The sequence below is a fragment of the Pyrus communis genome, chromosome 3 (genome assembly GCF_041283825.1).
Source record: "Pyrus communis isolate YQ-2024b chromosome 3, ASM4128382v1, whole genome shotgun sequence".
In the NCBI taxonomy this organism is placed as follows: domain Eukaryota; kingdom Viridiplantae; phylum Streptophyta; class Magnoliopsida; order Rosales; family Rosaceae; genus Pyrus; species Pyrus communis.
In genome coordinates this window covers 26,275,004-26,291,424 of record NC_142567.1, presented here as the reverse complement: position 1 = coordinate 26,291,424, position 16,421 = coordinate 26,275,004, and the positions used below count along the sequence as shown (strand labels likewise).

The following is a 16,421-nucleotide window of genomic DNA, read 5'->3' as shown; positions in this document are numbered from 1 at the left end:
AAAAATATAATAAAAACAATGATGGTGCTTCTGGAACCATGTGCAAAAAGAAAAAAAAAAATATATATATATAATAAAAAGAAAGAAAAAAACAATGGTGGTGCTTCTGGCACCATCTGAAATATATATATATATATATATATATATATATATATATATATATATATAAATGAATGAATGGTAGATCAGCGCCACCGAAAGCAAAGAAAAGAATAAAAAATAATAATAAAATAAAATAAAAAGGAATGATGATGGACGGTGATGTATATGTTTTATCTGTATTTATCACAATACACTGAATAAAATAAAGCATGTCCATTAATCTTCAAGAAATTACAAGCATGAAAAAAAAAAAAAAATACAAGATTGGAGCTTTCACAAAGGATGTTCACGTGAAGCCCCATTATTTGGCAAAACTCTCGGAGCGGAAGGCATCAGAGCGGGAGGCATCGAAGATAGAGCATTCAAGGCCTCAATACTTGGCCAAACGTTGGAAGACCCAGGAAAAATGTGCCTCTGGAGGAAAGACGAAAACCTTTGACGGTCATTTTGAATCCGACCTTCAGACTCTTGCAGCTCATCAAGCTTCCTCTTCATGCCCGTCGAATAGTTGTTTGCAAGCACGTGCAAACTTCTATTCTCATACTTCAGCTGCTTGATCTCTTGCTTGAGACTTTCCACCTCTGCCATCAACGATTCAACCTGACGGGAGCGAGCAAGTAGGCGTTGGCCCATGTTGGACACAGAGCCTGCACACTGAACGCTGAGAGCGAGGGACTCTTGAACGGCCAACTCATCGGACCGTCCTGAAAGCAGCCTACTATCCTTAGGAGTGAGGAGGTTTCTAACTACTATCGTAGCTGTTGTTGCATCCGTCATCATGGAGTCTTCACCTGAAAGAGGACCGTTAGAAGATAAAAAAGAAGGACGCCATACATTACCTTGAAGGGGTGCAACTGGATCGCTGCTGAGACTCAAATCTAAGCAAAGGTTCGATGAGTTAGTCATTTTTTCAAAAGGTCTTCAGAGAGAAGGGGTGGATGAAGTTAATTCTCAAAAGGCCGGAAACGATTTTCAAGAATGGGCAATTTTCAGAGTGTGTATGTTGGAGTGATCGATACCTCTGTAAAAAGCCAAGCGACACGACCACCGATTCAAAAATCCGGATTTTCCTACGTGAAGTTCGGCGACGCGTTCGCGGCTTTTCAGAAAACGCGTTCAACTTTGTCAAAAGATATCTGACAAAGTCGAAAACACGTGGAGGCCATCATCGCAACTACACGTCTTTAGCCGACAAGCGCAAAGTTTGGCGACGCTTTCTCTGCTTTTCAGAAAACGCGTGCAACTTTGTCAAAAGTGGCGCTCGTTCAGAAATCGAAGAGGCGTCGTTCAGAAATCAAAGAGGCGTCGTTCAGATATCGAAGAGACATTTGTCGACAAGGGTAAAAGAACAGTACCACCACTTGCTATTAAGAAATCCCTATATACGTCGACCTTCATCTCTTATGGCAAGGCAGACCTGAAGAAAATGCCTAACTCTTCCTCACCTCTGAGGGCGCACTCCCAGCAAAGCCTCTCGAAATACTCAATTTTTTCTTCTTCCCCAAAGAAGATACCAGATACCTGGAGTACAGATGAGCCAGGAGGAAACGGTAGATCGAAGCATGTGGAGACAACCACAACAAATACATGTGCTGATTCATTCGCCGCTTCTTCCAAAGCAAAGGTATCTCATATCATCAAGGGCGAAAGCAAAGGTATCTCATATCATGCTTTTTCCCTGTCTTTTCCTTTGCCCTTGTTCTCACCTGCCAGGACAAGGACAGAGAAAGCAATATGTCGGAACCTCCACTCAAACTTGCGCTGCCACCAAAAAGTGATGGTCCATTCAAATGCAAGGTTTGCATTCAACTCCTGCATCAGAGGACAAATACTACAAGAGAAGATGTCAAACCTGCATAAGGAAATACCACTTCTGCAAAGGGAGCAAGTAAGGCAAGTGAAAATGATACATCGAAGCATGTGGAGACAAGCACAACAAATATATGTGCTGATTCATTCGCTGCTTCTTTGAAAGCAAAGGTATCTCATATCATACTTTTTCCCTGTCTTTTTCTTTGTCCTTGTTCTTACTTGCATGGCAAAGTGAAAGAAGCAATCAGCCGGCACTTGGAGTCAGTCTTCCGATCTGGAACCGACTGCCTGGAATCTATTCCCTGGTTGCTTACCTAGCGTTGCTTTCGAGTAGTCATCTTCAACGGTTGATACACTTCCCGAGAAGGGACCACTTCTGCAAAGGGGAGCAAGTAAGGCAAGTGAAAATGATACATTGAGGCATGTGGAGACAAGCAACAACTGCATATGCTGAGCTATCCTCTAATCTTCTTCAATACGAATTGGAGAGATTGAACAAAGAAACAGATAAAAGGAGTAAGCTCAGACCTTCGGGGGAGACCAAAAGAATCCTGCTGCCTAGTTCAAGAGTAGCACAAAGGAAAATCAATGATTGGAGGAAACCAGAAAATCTTCCAGTCGAACTCAAGATCAAGCCTCGATGGCCCTTGAAGAAATCTCCAGCCCAGTTCAAGAGTAGCACAAAAGAAAATCAACGATTGGAGGAAACCAGAAAATCTTCCAGTCGAACTCAAGATCAAGCCTCGATGGCCCTTGAAGAAATCTCCAGCCCAGTTCAAGATTAAGCTTGTGGAAAATCAATGATTGGAGGAAACCAGAAAATCTTCCAGTCAAACTCAAGATCAAGCCTCGATGGCCCTTGAAGAAATTTCCAGTCGAACTCAAGATCAAGCCTCGACGGCCCTTGGGTTGACATCTACATTAAGGGACTTCAAAACGCATCTTCTACACGTGACAAGCACATGTCTACGACGCGCCTTGAAGTGGGGGCATTTGTAGACATCAAAATTTCGGTGAAATGAATGTTGACCAATAATTAAAATTTCAACGCTCACGTGTCACATAAATTTTACATGTAGCGTGTGACTCAACAAAAAATCGAAATAAATTGGAAAGGTCATCAAATAGGACACGTGTCATTACCTGGCAGAAATGATTTATTTCATCTGATTATTTAAATCCAAAAATCAAGTTTTAGAATTCTATAAATAGGAAGCCAAGGCATTCATTTCAAGGGGAGAAAGAAAGGAAGAGAGAAAGAAAGGAAGAAGAAGAGAAAGAAAGAAGGGAATTTACATCACACCAAAACCTTGAAGCCTTGAAACTCTAAAGCTCTCAAGCAAAATCCCGAAGGATCAAGAAAACACTCTTCGTTCTTCGTCAAACCCTCCTTCAAGGTCAAGCCCCAACGGCCCTTGAAGAACTTCCGCCGACTCAAGATCAAGCCCCGACGGCCCCTTGAAGAAAGTGTTCATCATCCGTTCGTCCTAAGATCAAGCCCTAACGGCCTTTTGGATCAACAACCTCAACAAATCCACACATCCAATCAGTCTTCAAGATTAGGCCCAAAAGCCCTTGAAGATCCGCTCATCCATCAACCCTCAAAATCAAGCCCCGACGGCCCCTTGAAGAAATCCATACACCCAGTCTTCAAGATTAGGCCCAAAAGCCCTTGAAGATCCGCTCATCCATCAACCTTCAAGATCAAGCCCAAAAGCCCTCGAAGATCCGTTCATCAACTGTTCATCCCTAGATCAAGCCCCGACGGCCCTTTGGATCAACAACTCATCCACAAACTTACACCCTACGAAGATAGAATCAGAGGATCAAATTACAAAGAGATTGTAACCCCAAAAATCATTAAACACAAAATATATTTTGTGCACGTATTCTTGTTTCTTGTTTCAGGAATTTTTCGTGTTTACACATTGCAAGAATGATGTTCTCATAGAAAGGTGCAGTGCCTAATGGGGAGACAAAAGAATCCAACTTTGAGGCGCCTAACATAACAGCACACAGAAAGATAGGCTCTCATAGACATTAGACACCAAGTTGAGATGATCTCACCCCACATTGCCTGCCTCCCTCAGCACACAACCTTGGCCAGTTGGTCCCAACTTGAACTTCATGAAATCTCAACAACGAGTAATTATTGTATGAGTTGTAATGTGACATACTCGTTGGTTGCATTGAATTCACTCAAATTAAAGATAGTATAACATTATTAATAGTAGCAAATTCATGAATTCATCTTTTACGCTTGATAGATGAAAGAGCTCTCAACCCCTTTAAGACCATTTTTAAGAAAGAGAAATGATTTACGCAAACCTATTCTCCTTGGTATGGTCAATCAAAAGACCATAAATAAATCGATTCTCCTCTTTTTTCTTGGATTCATACATAGGCATACATTGCCTTTCTACCTTACACCAATGTATAATATGTTGTGGCTTTTAAGCGACTCATATACACAAATTAAACTGTATAGAATTCTCAAGATATATTTACCCGGTAACTTTAGCAATGTATGTCTATACACTGATATTTGAACGACGATATTGAAACTATCAAAATTCAGTCATGCAATTCAATACAATAATTCATCCCCTACACTAGTACATTATAGAATTTTAACAAAATATTAATGTACTCTAAGATTTTCTCATAAAAAAACCATATTCAGCAAAACCCTATGATGATTTGTGGACAAAACCAGTTGCATTCCAATGAGAAAGCAAATAGTGTCAGTTCAGCTTCAAGGCTTCAGGGGTCCAAATCAAAATCTCACAAATCCATCGTCACCAATCCATCTAAATTTTTATCTCACGTGTGAGAGTGAACCCTACCTTCACATGCACACAACAAACCCAAATTCTGAACATTTGAAATTTGATCAAATGGCTACCAACAGAGGCTTTCTTTAAAAGTTATAATAACTTTAACCGTTGTATCAAATTTCAAGGATCCGAATTGATGAATTTAATGGATTTGATGAAAGTGATCCAGATCTTTCCTTTATATATAAGGCCCATTTGTAATTGCAGAACCAAGATTTCAACTTTTATTCTTAAATAATTAAAGGGTCAATCTCAGTTTACTACCCTGAAGTTTCGTGGTTTTCAACAGTTGGTACATGAATTTTTTTTTCATCCCAGAGTCATACTTCAAGTCTTAATTTTGGGACAGTTTCATACATCTGTTAAGTTTTCCGTTAGAACTTCTGTTAACTGATGACTTGGTGCTCACGTGGACAATAACTGAACGCCACATGTCAATATGGGCCCACTTTAATATTAAAAAATACAAAAAAAAAAAAGTTTTTAGGCCTCAACCCCCGACTTCATCCCTCCCTTCTCTCCAAAGCCGGAGCTTCACCTCCACCATAACCACAAACACCACCATCACCAATTTTCTGGGCCTAAACCCTCATTCCTCGTCAAACCCTCCTTCCTCGTTTAAGTCCTTTTCCTCGTTGCTTGGCGTCTCCATTTTCTTCTCTGTCTCTTATATTTATTGTCTTTCAACAAGTTTCAGAAAACCCTAGAGAGAGAGAATGGGAATATTTGAGCCGTTCAGAGCAATTGGCTACACAACCTGCTTCGAATCCACGCTTCAGCCCTCCGCCTCCTCTTCCGCTCGCCTCCCTGCCATCGTAGTCCCCAAGTCCCAACCCCAATCCTCTTCCTCCGACCCTCTCTAGTTCGCAATCTACAAGATCCGATCCGAATCCCCGATCTGGCAACTCTCCCTCTAACCTCGGCTCCGTCTACTTGGGCGAGTTAAAGTCCCTTGGTGGGGCGCAGGGGTGCGTATTTGCAGCGAAGGTGATGGACAAGAAGGAATTGATTAGCCAGAGAAAGGAAGGGCGGGAGAAGACAGGGTGTGCAGATGAGAGGGGGAGGGATGGGGTCGGGGATTGCGGGGGTGGCTGGCTACCGAAATGATGGCGTAGAAGACGGAAGGGAGGAGGTTGGGTGCGGGTTGGAGGGGATTGGGGGAAGTTGAAGAGGGGTGGGACTTTGAGGCCTAGAAACTACTTTTTTTTTTTTTTTTTTTTTTTTTTATATTAAATTTTTTTTTTGTATTTTTTAATATTAAAATAGACCCATATTGACACGTGACGCTCAGTCATTGTCCACGTGAACTCCACGTCATCAGTTAACAGAATTTTTAACGAAAAACTTAACGGATGTATGAAACTGTCCCAAAATTAAGACTTGATGTATGACTCTGGAATAAAAAAAAACTTTATGTACCAAATATTAAAAACTACGAAACTTCAGGGTAGTAAACAGAGATTAACTTATAATTAAATTTACATTACATCACTACCCCCTCGCTCTCTCTCTCACTCTCTCTCTAGTTCCGCTTTTCAGCTAGCTTTTGCCTTATCTTCATTACCCAATAATCTTTCTTCTCTGCAATGGCTCTTTTCTGCTCCCAATCTGCTGCTTCATGCTTAACTATTCTGTGCCTAGTTCTTGTTCAATCCCACTCTGCCATAATATACAGCATGAGGAACCATCACCACAACTTCCACCATCACAGAACAGCTCCAATGTTCCAAACCAATCAATCCAGTTGCACATTGTTTGCAGGCACTTGGGTCCAAGACGACTCCTACCCAATGTACCAATCCTCTGAGTGTCCCTTAATCATCGACCCAGAATTCAACTGCCAAATGTACGGCCGCCCGGACTCCGATTACCTCAAGTACAGATGGAGACCCCTCAATTGTGAGCTCCCAAGGTAAGCAAAAGTGCTTTCAAGATGTGATTTTTTTCATATGGGTTTGTGGTGGTTTTTAGAGTTTGAGCTTCCATGGTTAGCAAAAGCACTTCAGAAGTGATTTTGCGAAATGGGGTTTTGCCGGTTTTGATTTGAGCTCCGAAGGTTTAGCAAAAGCACTTCAAAAGTGATTTTGTGAAATAGGGTTTTGCTGGTTTTGATTTGAGCTCCGAAGGTTAAACAAAAGCCTTCAAAAGTGATTTTGTGAAATGGGTTTGTGCTGGTTTTTGACTGTGAGCTCCAATTGTAAGCAAAAGCATTTTGAAAAGTGATTTTGTGAAATGGGTTTTTGTGAGTTTAGGATTTTGTTTACATTGTGGTGACTTTTGGTGTAGCTGCTTGTTCTTGGTAGGTTCGATGGGGCTGAGTTTCTGCTCAAAATGAAAGGGAAAACAGTGATGTTTGTAGGGGATTCACTTGGGAAGAATCAATGGGAATCTTTGGTTTGTCTCATTTACTCTGCAAATCCACAAACCCAGACTCAAATGGTCAAAGGAGTTCCACTTTCAACATTCAGTTTCCTGGTGAGTCTCTGATTAATTTGCTTTGCTTGTTTCTGGGCTATGGTACTTTGTTTTCTTGAAGCAATTATATTCAAATTCAATGCCAAAATGTCTTTTTACGAGGAATATTTTAAACTACTCTAATTTGCGGAAAAATGAGATTCAAACTTGAGTGCGAGAGGCGAACAAATTGCCCTAATCAACTTTCCATATCAGATAAATGTGCATCAAGGCATTTTCATACACTACTATTGTTGTAGGAACAAAAAGATTGCAAGTTCATTTAATAAATGAACAAATTACTTTCCCATTTTTTGACAATGATTTGAAATCTGAGTCCAAAAGAATCACATAGGGAAACTGTTTGAGGGACCCTTTGGGTCAGTTGGTGAAGACAGCAGGATAGCACCAACATGTTCTTTGTCCCAAAAAAGTCATGAGCAGGGAAATGAGAGCATCATTTCATTTCAATCCAAACAGGACCTTATTGGCTTTTGCTACTATAATGCAGGACTACGGTGTGACACTGCAATTTTACAAAGCTCCGTACCTGGTTGACGTAGAAATTTATCAAGGGAAGAGAGTTCTGAGGCTTGAGGACATTTCGGAGAACAGCAAGGCGTGGCGGAATGCCGATGTTCTGTCGTTCAACACCGGTCATTGGTGGAGCCATGACGGAGGTCTCCAAGGGTGAGCAATTCATGTGTTTTGTTTAGCTTATGGTACTTTTGTGCAATGGTAAGTTTAGGGTCAAATTCATAGTCACATACAGAGTCAAGCATTTGGTAAAGTGGGATAGAAATAGTGAAAATGACTTCTAGATTATAGAAGCACTTTTTGAAGCAAAAGTTGTAAAACATTTTCATGGATTTGTCCAAAATGTTTTTGACATGTTCCAAAGCTCCAAATGCTTTTGGCTCGTCACTTTGGTGTTTTAAACCTATTACCTGTAGCGAGTTATATAAATTTGAGATACTAAAGTGGTGGTGTACTCGTTTAATGTAAGTTATTCTCGACATGTAGAATTGGTTTGAAATTTAAGATCATTGTGTTTGTGTTGGACTTTGAAAACGTGTAGGTGGGATTACATGGAGTCAGGAGGGAAATATTACAAAGATATGGACCGTTTGGCTGCTTTGGAGAAGGGGATGAAAACATGGGCTAATTGGGTTGATTCCAACATCGACACCGCACGGACCCGAGTTTTCTTCCTCTCCATTTCTCCCACACACTTCGAGTGAGTCTCTCCTTCCTCCTCTTTCTCTCTCCTTCCCTCCAATAATTGTGTTTGGTGGAAATTCCAATTTTCAATTTTTCAGGGTTCATAATTTATATGTTGGAATTTGCTAGGCACTGCTAGCTCCAAGCTCCAAAAATTTGCTCCATTTTTTTTATTATCTTTTTGGGTTGCTAAATGTTGACTTGATTCCTACCTTCTATTTCAGTGTGCCGAGAAAAGATCCACAGTCTGGTACACCAAGTGTCATCATACATTTGGTGTTGCGGGCCGTGCTCTTGCACACTGAAAATCTCTCTGTATTTAGGTCGGTACACTAGCCATAGATGGTGGGGTCAAATAACTGGACGAAGATATTTTGAAGATATTGTTGTTTTATAGTTCCTCAGTTATTATCCAATTCTCATCTTGGTCCTGGAATTTAGCTTTAGAATTCTATTATCCTCAAAAGTTAAACTACGTCACTTTGGTCCTTCCGTAAAAAATTATTTACTTTTCAATCAAAATTTATAGGAACAAATAATAGACTTTCGACGGAAGGACTAAAGTGAGAATCGGGTAATTTAGTGACTGTGGATTGTGTGTTTATGCTTAGAACATGGCATGGATTTTTGTACATGGTAAACTTGACTAACATGCTAAATTGACAGCCCAAATGAATGGAATGGTGGTGCAACTCCTAGAACCACCAAGAACTGCTATGGAGAAACATCACCTATGCAAGTGAGCGGAGTAACTTATCCCGGGACAACTTATCCAGACCAAATGAGAGTGATGAACAGTGTGATCCGGGACATGAAAAATCCTCCATCTTTGCTGGACATCACAATGCTTTCAGAGCTGAGAAAAGACGGGCACCCATCAATCTACAGTGGAGAATTAAGCCCTCAGCAGAGAGCCAATCCTGACCGTTCAGCAGATTGCAGCCATTGGTGCCTTCCTGGACTGCCAGACACTTGGAACCAACTCTTTTACACAACTTTGCTCTTCTAATTTTTATTTTATTTGCAATCTAGTTAATTAACAAGTTATTTAGGTTTTATTTTATGTTGTGATACATTTATGATGAGAGAGTGCGAAATTTGCGGCTCTATCTTGATACACTAAGTGTAGTAATACAATTGGTTGAAAATTTGAAAAGAAATGTTTCTAACCAATTGTATTAATACATTATTATACCAAGCTGTGCTTTTGACACACTGGAAAATTTAAAATGAGGTTCTTATTTCCTCATCATTTTTTAAATTATAGAATTCTTTAACGTTTTTATTATTTTTATGTTTCTCTTGGAGGATTTTTTTTCTCTTTACTCATTTTCATTCCTTTTTCATTAGTTCTAATTTAGGTTCAAAGCAATTTCACTGAAGTCCTCTTTCGTGACATTATAAGCTCTAAAATATATTTTGCGGAAGCATATTCCCGCGACAATTTAGCCAAGTTAACTAAAACAGTGTGTTCTTTAATCTCGATAATTTTTTTTAACCAACTCTATATTTTAGCTCTTGATAGTTGTGGATTACATAAAGTGGTGGATTAATTTCAATCGGAAAGATCCACCACTGACTATTGTTGGTTCAGTTGCCAGTATGGACCTATCAGGTCGATGCTCGAGCTGAACCTAACCTTAGTTTACCCTATTGTATTGTGATCAATACGGGCTTGTTGTGGAACATGGTTACTGGGTTATGGACTTTTTCTTATTTATGAGCCCAATAAAGTAAATGTATACATCTTACAAATCTTTAGTGGGTTAGGTTACAGATATGCCATACATGTATTTTAGACTGGACAAATGGTTTTCGCACATAATTATTTTTGTTCGTTGATCTCTTTTGAATTTCAATATCAAGAATAAACAGGGGCTGGGGAGATAAAGTGGTTTGCGAAAATTACTTCCCTACTGTATATATTGTAGTTATTAGAACAAAGATCTACTTTCGGATTAACTATATTCTCCATGTCACACTCCATCTCAAAAAGCCCTCAAATTCCCAATTTGGGGTTAATCACATCCTAATTACGGAATCAGTTTTAAAATGATTAGATGATATTACGCATTTAATTCACCTCCTGTTTAAGTAAATATCTGTTAATTATTTTTGTGATAATTAAAGAAAATCAAGAATATTCTCATAATATCTCGGGGCATATTCGTATTTCTGCCCTCTCCTCAACTAGTCTATAAGGAGGGCTCTTAGATAGGAAAAAACATTTTGTAAAACTTTCCACTAGTAAATCTCTCTAGTTTGCCACTTATTATTATGGTATAATAGTATTCTTCTTCACTTGTACATGAGAGGTCTTAGTTTGATTTTCGCCAAAGGCGAGTTTGAACCATATTATTGCTAGCTCATTGTGAGGCTAAGACACCCCCTCCGCTTAGTGTAGATAATATCGTTTATTACAAAAAAAAAAAAAAAAAAAAATCTCTCTCTAGTTGAGCCTCTAGGATTATCACCTCAAACCCAAACCCTTGGAGTTGTGAAGGTAGGTATAACTACGTCAATTTGATCCTGGTACAACTACACAAGGTATGTAGGCATCTAACTGGTTCGATACAACCGAATCCTCCTCAAGGTGGCGTTCTTGTTCGTGATTCATGCAAAAGTATGTAAAAACGAGACAACAATCTGAAATTCGTTAATTTTGTTAAGTATGTCCTATAACATGTTCCATATTTATTGCTTCAATGTCCAACAAATTTGATTGAGAATGACATTGACATTATACTTGCTTGTTATATTGCAGTATTTTGTGAGGAGTAATACTAGGGAGACCAAATTTTTTAAACCAAACGACGTAGTTGTAAATGATTGGATTATTAACTAAGGGTCGGTTAACATGCTTATTTCTTATTGGTGAGATATTATTTCGTTTAAAAAATTGATCTCCCTAACATTATCATTAGTTAGCGATTAACATGTATTATATATACAAGTTGTCGAACTGACTAAGGTGTAGCTACATGTTCAATTCTAGTATAATAACTAATTTGTAGGGAAGAATTTTTTTCAGTAAGGTGTCCTATTGGAATAGCTTTTGTGCGACTGGCACAGATTGTGTGGGATCAAAATATATGAAAAAGCTATAGTTTGTATGACATGTAATAATGATGATGTGACCAGGTGCCCCTACCGAAGTTTTTCTTCCTTTAAATGGCCTTATGCAATTGTCATCCGCCGCTAATATGTTGGGTATTGATGTATACTTGTGTCTAAAATTAGTCATTTTATGGATTTAGAGCAAAGGGTTTTGTTGTTGTAGTTTACCTTCACATGATATTAAATCGTTAACACAAAACGGCACATTAACAGTGTAAACGTAACGTGAAAATCCTTCTCACGGCTAAGGGGTTAAGGGGTTTCTCCTCTTTGGTCTTTAGAACTTAAAAGGTTTAATGAGATTTATAAACATGATCGAGCTGCATAGAGAAAGTAGGTCATAAATACATCTCTAATCCAACGTTCAATAAACAAAAAGAGCCCTGTATCTATTCAAGTATTACCTTCCCCTTCTAACTTCTAAATTGTCAATTAACTAGACTCTTGCAAAACATGAACACGACGATACCGAGCCTCTCCCTTTCCTTGTATGTCAAGAAACTGAAATTCGAGGCTCGTACTAACTCTATGCAACTGCGGCGGGTTAAATACTAGACACTGCACTGCTGATCACATTATATTTTAATCATGTAGTGTGAGGCGACGTAGCATAACTTGGATTCGTTTGGCTGATATCCTCCTCCGCTTGTACTGCTTGTAGTACTCATGAGATTTTTTCTCGCGGTTGGCATCCTCGAAGCAAGAAAACTCTCGACTGCTCTCACCCACGCGTGGTCTACTTTCATTACCTGCAGCATTGCTGGTGAAATATAGCACTCAATAGTTTAGCATTTTCTTCAAGTAACTTGGAGATCAAGTAAACTAAAATTAATGGTAGGCATGCTATGGGGTGAATTTCCAATTTATTTTCCGTAATTGGCCAAATTATATACTAGTCGTACGACGTATCCAAACTGCTTTAACCACAATCTACTAGGTCATGATTTTGTCTTAACGAGCATTAATACCGCATGTCTTCTAGTTTCCATTTCAACATTCTAAATATTAAGTAGTGAGATGTGGACATACTTTACTCCTGGGTAAATAATTCTTCCATCCTCAGTTTGTTCTTCTTGATATAGTTCAGTATCGTAACTGGAGCTATCAAAATCAGCATTGTCACAACTTCCACAGATATCACCGTAAAGATCGAGCCGAGTTCCTGCAAAATGCCATATAAGAAAGTGGACACCAATTAGTCTGGTAATGGTGGATTTCATTTTGTTTGGGTGAAAAGGGGAAAAAAGCTGAACAATATTACAGATACTTTTAATGGCCTTGCTTCGGCGGAGCATTCTTCATTAACAGTTTCTGACACATAATGGTACCCTGAAAATCAAGGAAAGTATAATCCACAAACTTCAGCCTTTCGGAAGGTGTCATCTTTGAGAAACCAAATGAAGTCGTCCATGTGTTTAGTACACTAGGGACGGCAGGCAAAACCAATCTCTCCACCCCTAATTCCATAAGCAACTGACAAAAAATGAAGGCAATAATGAGAAACTGCTGGAAAGAACACTATAAAAATAAAAACAAGCACACACAGAGGGTGACAAACAAACTGCTGGAACACTCAATACGTTACCTTTTCAAGTTCATCCATTAATATACGACACATTCCAAGTCAGACGATATTGAAATCTGGTGGCCACAAGAGGAACTTCTGCCACCTTGTCTCCAAAAATCCTTTTGAACAAGAAACTACCAGTTTAGAAACAAATTAATTCCGCAACAAAGCTCTCCAATTCTTAACTCGCAGCGAACTGAAAGCCTCACCTTACAGTAGCCACAGTGATTAGTTCATCATTTCCCTCCAAAAGCACAGTATAGAACCCTTGGAAGTTCAGGCGTTTAAGATGAGACCTGCAAAATTCCAAAAACAGGTCTTCAAAAGTGAATAACAATTCCATGTAACTATCACTAAACAAAAAATTTAACAGTGAACACAATTTTCTAGGGGAGAATGAAGAGTCTCATGTGCTAAGCTCAAGTATTAGCAGTATTTTAGCAAGTGAGGCACGCAAAAGAAATTTTGACAATGACAGTACGAATATCACACCTCCTGCTGAAGATGACATCTTCTACAAGATCTCTCCCGGTAAGAGGTTCCTTAACAGGCAGAAAACACTCATGAACCAAATCAAGAGCAATATTGAGCCTGCTGTCCGTCAAGGCATCATCAATATCATGTTCATCAGTAGCATGAGTATCACACTTATTCAACTTCAACAGTGACCAAGATAGATTGTCATCACCTACTGGATTTTGTTTTCCTAAACGCTCATGAAGGCTGAAAAATATCTGAAAACTTGAAACAGTCAATCCAACGTTACATGGAGAGAAAAGCGAAAGAGACAAGTAGCTCGGGATGGAATGTTATAATAAATAAGATCCATAATGCACCCTAAAACATCTGACAGAAAAACATGAGACTGAACTTATTTAGAATAGTTTAACTTTTAATTGAATTTAGAAAGGGTAAAAGCGATGCTTCTGAATTTTTTGCAAATCAGGCTGGGAAACAAGCAACTAAAGAGTAAACTACAAAACATTGATGGCATTTTGAGATACCTTTTTACAGTTTTTGCTGCAAAACCAGTTTCCTTTTGGATCACTTATGTTTTCATTTGCGCCTCTTTTTCTCAGGCACCCTTTGTGATCTACATCAAATAGTGGAAAACTAAAATTACGAACTTTTTGAAGACGTGACCACAGACACAAAGTTCACTGGCATGCATTTGCTATAACAGATGAAACAAATAACAAGCATCCTACATTTATGCTCGCATTGGCCACAGGTGAGAACACAATTATCATCCATGATAGACTCTTTCTCTTCTTTGAAGTTCATATGGCCACAAATTCCACAACGGCAAGATGAACAGAACCAGTCACCTTCTGGAACAGCCTGCAGAAGCAAAAACATTTAAGCCCAAGAAAAGAAGTCAAGAATCTCAATCATTTCTGACAAAAGGGTTAGAAAGACGAAATGAGACAATTCACAGAGTATTAGAAATACTCATAGAAAACAATCTTGTGAAATGATGATGGACATTGATCACATAAAATTAGGTCACCACCAAAGTGGCACACAGTACAAATGTAATCATTCTCGCCTCGACGCCAATTGCCCTTCATCCTATCACATGGTTGTTTCCGGAAGTTCCGCTCCCTTCTTCCATGCATAATTTGCACTTGGAAATCCTTCCAGAAAAATATTGGCATAAGGTCTGTGGTTACTACTGCCAGCGTGATGCCGAAAGGAACTAGGAGTATGTACCTCTTTGCAACAGCAGCACCTGATCCCCTCACGAGTTATCTTCCCTTCTTTCATTGGATGACTATCCTTTGTGCTCCGATAATTTACTTTTTCCCTTGGAGAAACCATGTTATTGTCTATCAACCAAGATAAAACAGTGCGAGGATTGTTGTGCGAGGAAGTCACTTCCTGCACCTGTTTGCTTGACCTAAGCACACCAGTTGGCTGACTACCACCCAGTTCATCTCTTGACCCATTCAAATCTCCAGATCCCTTTCTCCTTTTCAACTTTGGAAGGTTGGCACATTGATCCTTTAGAAATCTTAGTTTCTCATCACCTATTAACTCCTCTGTCGATCCATATTTTCTCTTTTTTGGGCGTTTTCTACTACCATGAACTTTCACATTACCAAACTCCACAAGATTACTCGCCTGTGACAGGCTAACAGTATCTCTAGAACATTTTTTGGTCAGAGTTTTTGACGGTACAAAGGCTTCATGATTACCTAGATTACGTGCTGCAGACCATATTCTGTTTCTAGTCGGCTGGCCCTTGTCTTCCTCAATGATATACATGCATTCAGCAGGTCTCTCTGCAAAATCTCCATCCATACAGCTGGTGCATGCACTCTGAAATGTAATATGCACCACTCCTTTGGGTGAGTTGTAGCACAAGTTCCTTGTTTTTATGCTTATGTACAAGAAAACCCACCCCACAGCCGAGAGGTGCTTCTTTGCTTTTGATCTCATTTTTCGTACTTTCTTCTTCTTTATCTTGCCCATTGCATGGTTATAATATTCCACAACTGCTTCATGGCAATATTCAGGTCTGTAAATAAATTCCTTGTGGCAAGAAAACCCTGACCTCTGAGGACAATAACTTGGGTGCTGACTCTCCCGTGGTTGTTCAATGAGAAACGGCTGCTCTTCTGAACAGTGCCTACCCTGGGTTGCTTTTTCAGAGATTGAAATATTTGTATCTCTCTTGGGTTTCTTCAACTTCTTACACACTTAAAAAAGAGAGTACTCATATTCTCCTCCGTCAGGAGACAAGTACCGGTGTCTATACTTGCCCTTATCGATTGCAAATTCCATTTTCCACTCTAAATATTGAAGATGCTGCCTAACAGCTGTCCCTATGAAATTAGAACGCTTGTCCAAATATTCGTCAACAGCAACAGGGCAATATACAGCTTGAGAATCCAAAGGTAGCCAATTAAGGGTACTTTTGCTTCTGGATTTAAAACTACGAATTCCACCATTTCTGATACCAGAATTGACACGTGAATTCCCATCACGATTAGAAGGAAATGCCGACAAAACCTGAGGTAGAACAGACACGCCTTTATCTGGTAATTCATCCCCTGACACAGAGATCAATTTATCCATATAAGATTTCTCTTGAACCTGCTGCACACAGGCAGAGTCTGGATTAATAGACAAACCTCCATTTGGGGACGTTGGATTTTGCATGGATTAAGGGGGTTTAGTGGGTTAGAGAATCTCAAGTTAACGTTTTCACATAAATGAAAATCAATGTATGGCGGTGGGGATATAATATCTATTAATTAATAAAACATTAATTGTCAATTACAATCCTATGAAATTACCAGTTTAAC

At 39.3% G+C, this 16,421-nt stretch overlaps 1 protein-coding gene and 1 pseudogene across 2 annotated transcripts; one reads left to right on the top strand and one right to left on the bottom strand.

The window, feature by feature from the left end:
- The first annotated feature begins 5,265 nt into the window (after positions 1–5,265).
- LOC137715966 (protein PMR5) lies at positions 5,266–9,687 on the top strand. The gene is made up of 5 exons (XM_068455334.2): positions 5,266–6,663; positions 7,055–7,226; positions 7,717–7,895; positions 8,284–8,442; positions 9,093–9,687. Exons 1-5 carry the CDS (start codon positions 6,338–6,340, stop codon positions 9,433–9,435), a joined length of 1,179 nt encoding a protein of 392 aa, XP_068311435.2. The 5' UTR covers positions 5,266–6,337; the 3' UTR covers positions 9,436–9,687.
- A 2,884-nt stretch (positions 9,688–12,571) lies between these two features.
- LOC148698232 (uncharacterized) lies at positions 12,572–16,275 on the bottom strand (annotated as a pseudogene). The gene is made up of 8 exons (XR_015960397.1): positions 14,574–16,275; positions 14,319–14,496; positions 14,115–14,203; positions 13,603–13,844; positions 13,320–13,406; positions 13,129–13,229; positions 12,805–13,016; positions 12,572–12,705 (listed from the first exon to the last, which is right to left on the bottom strand). The product of XR_015960397.1 is annotated as an uncharacterized LOC148698232 (transcript).
- Positions 16,276–16,421: the final 146 nt, after the last annotated feature.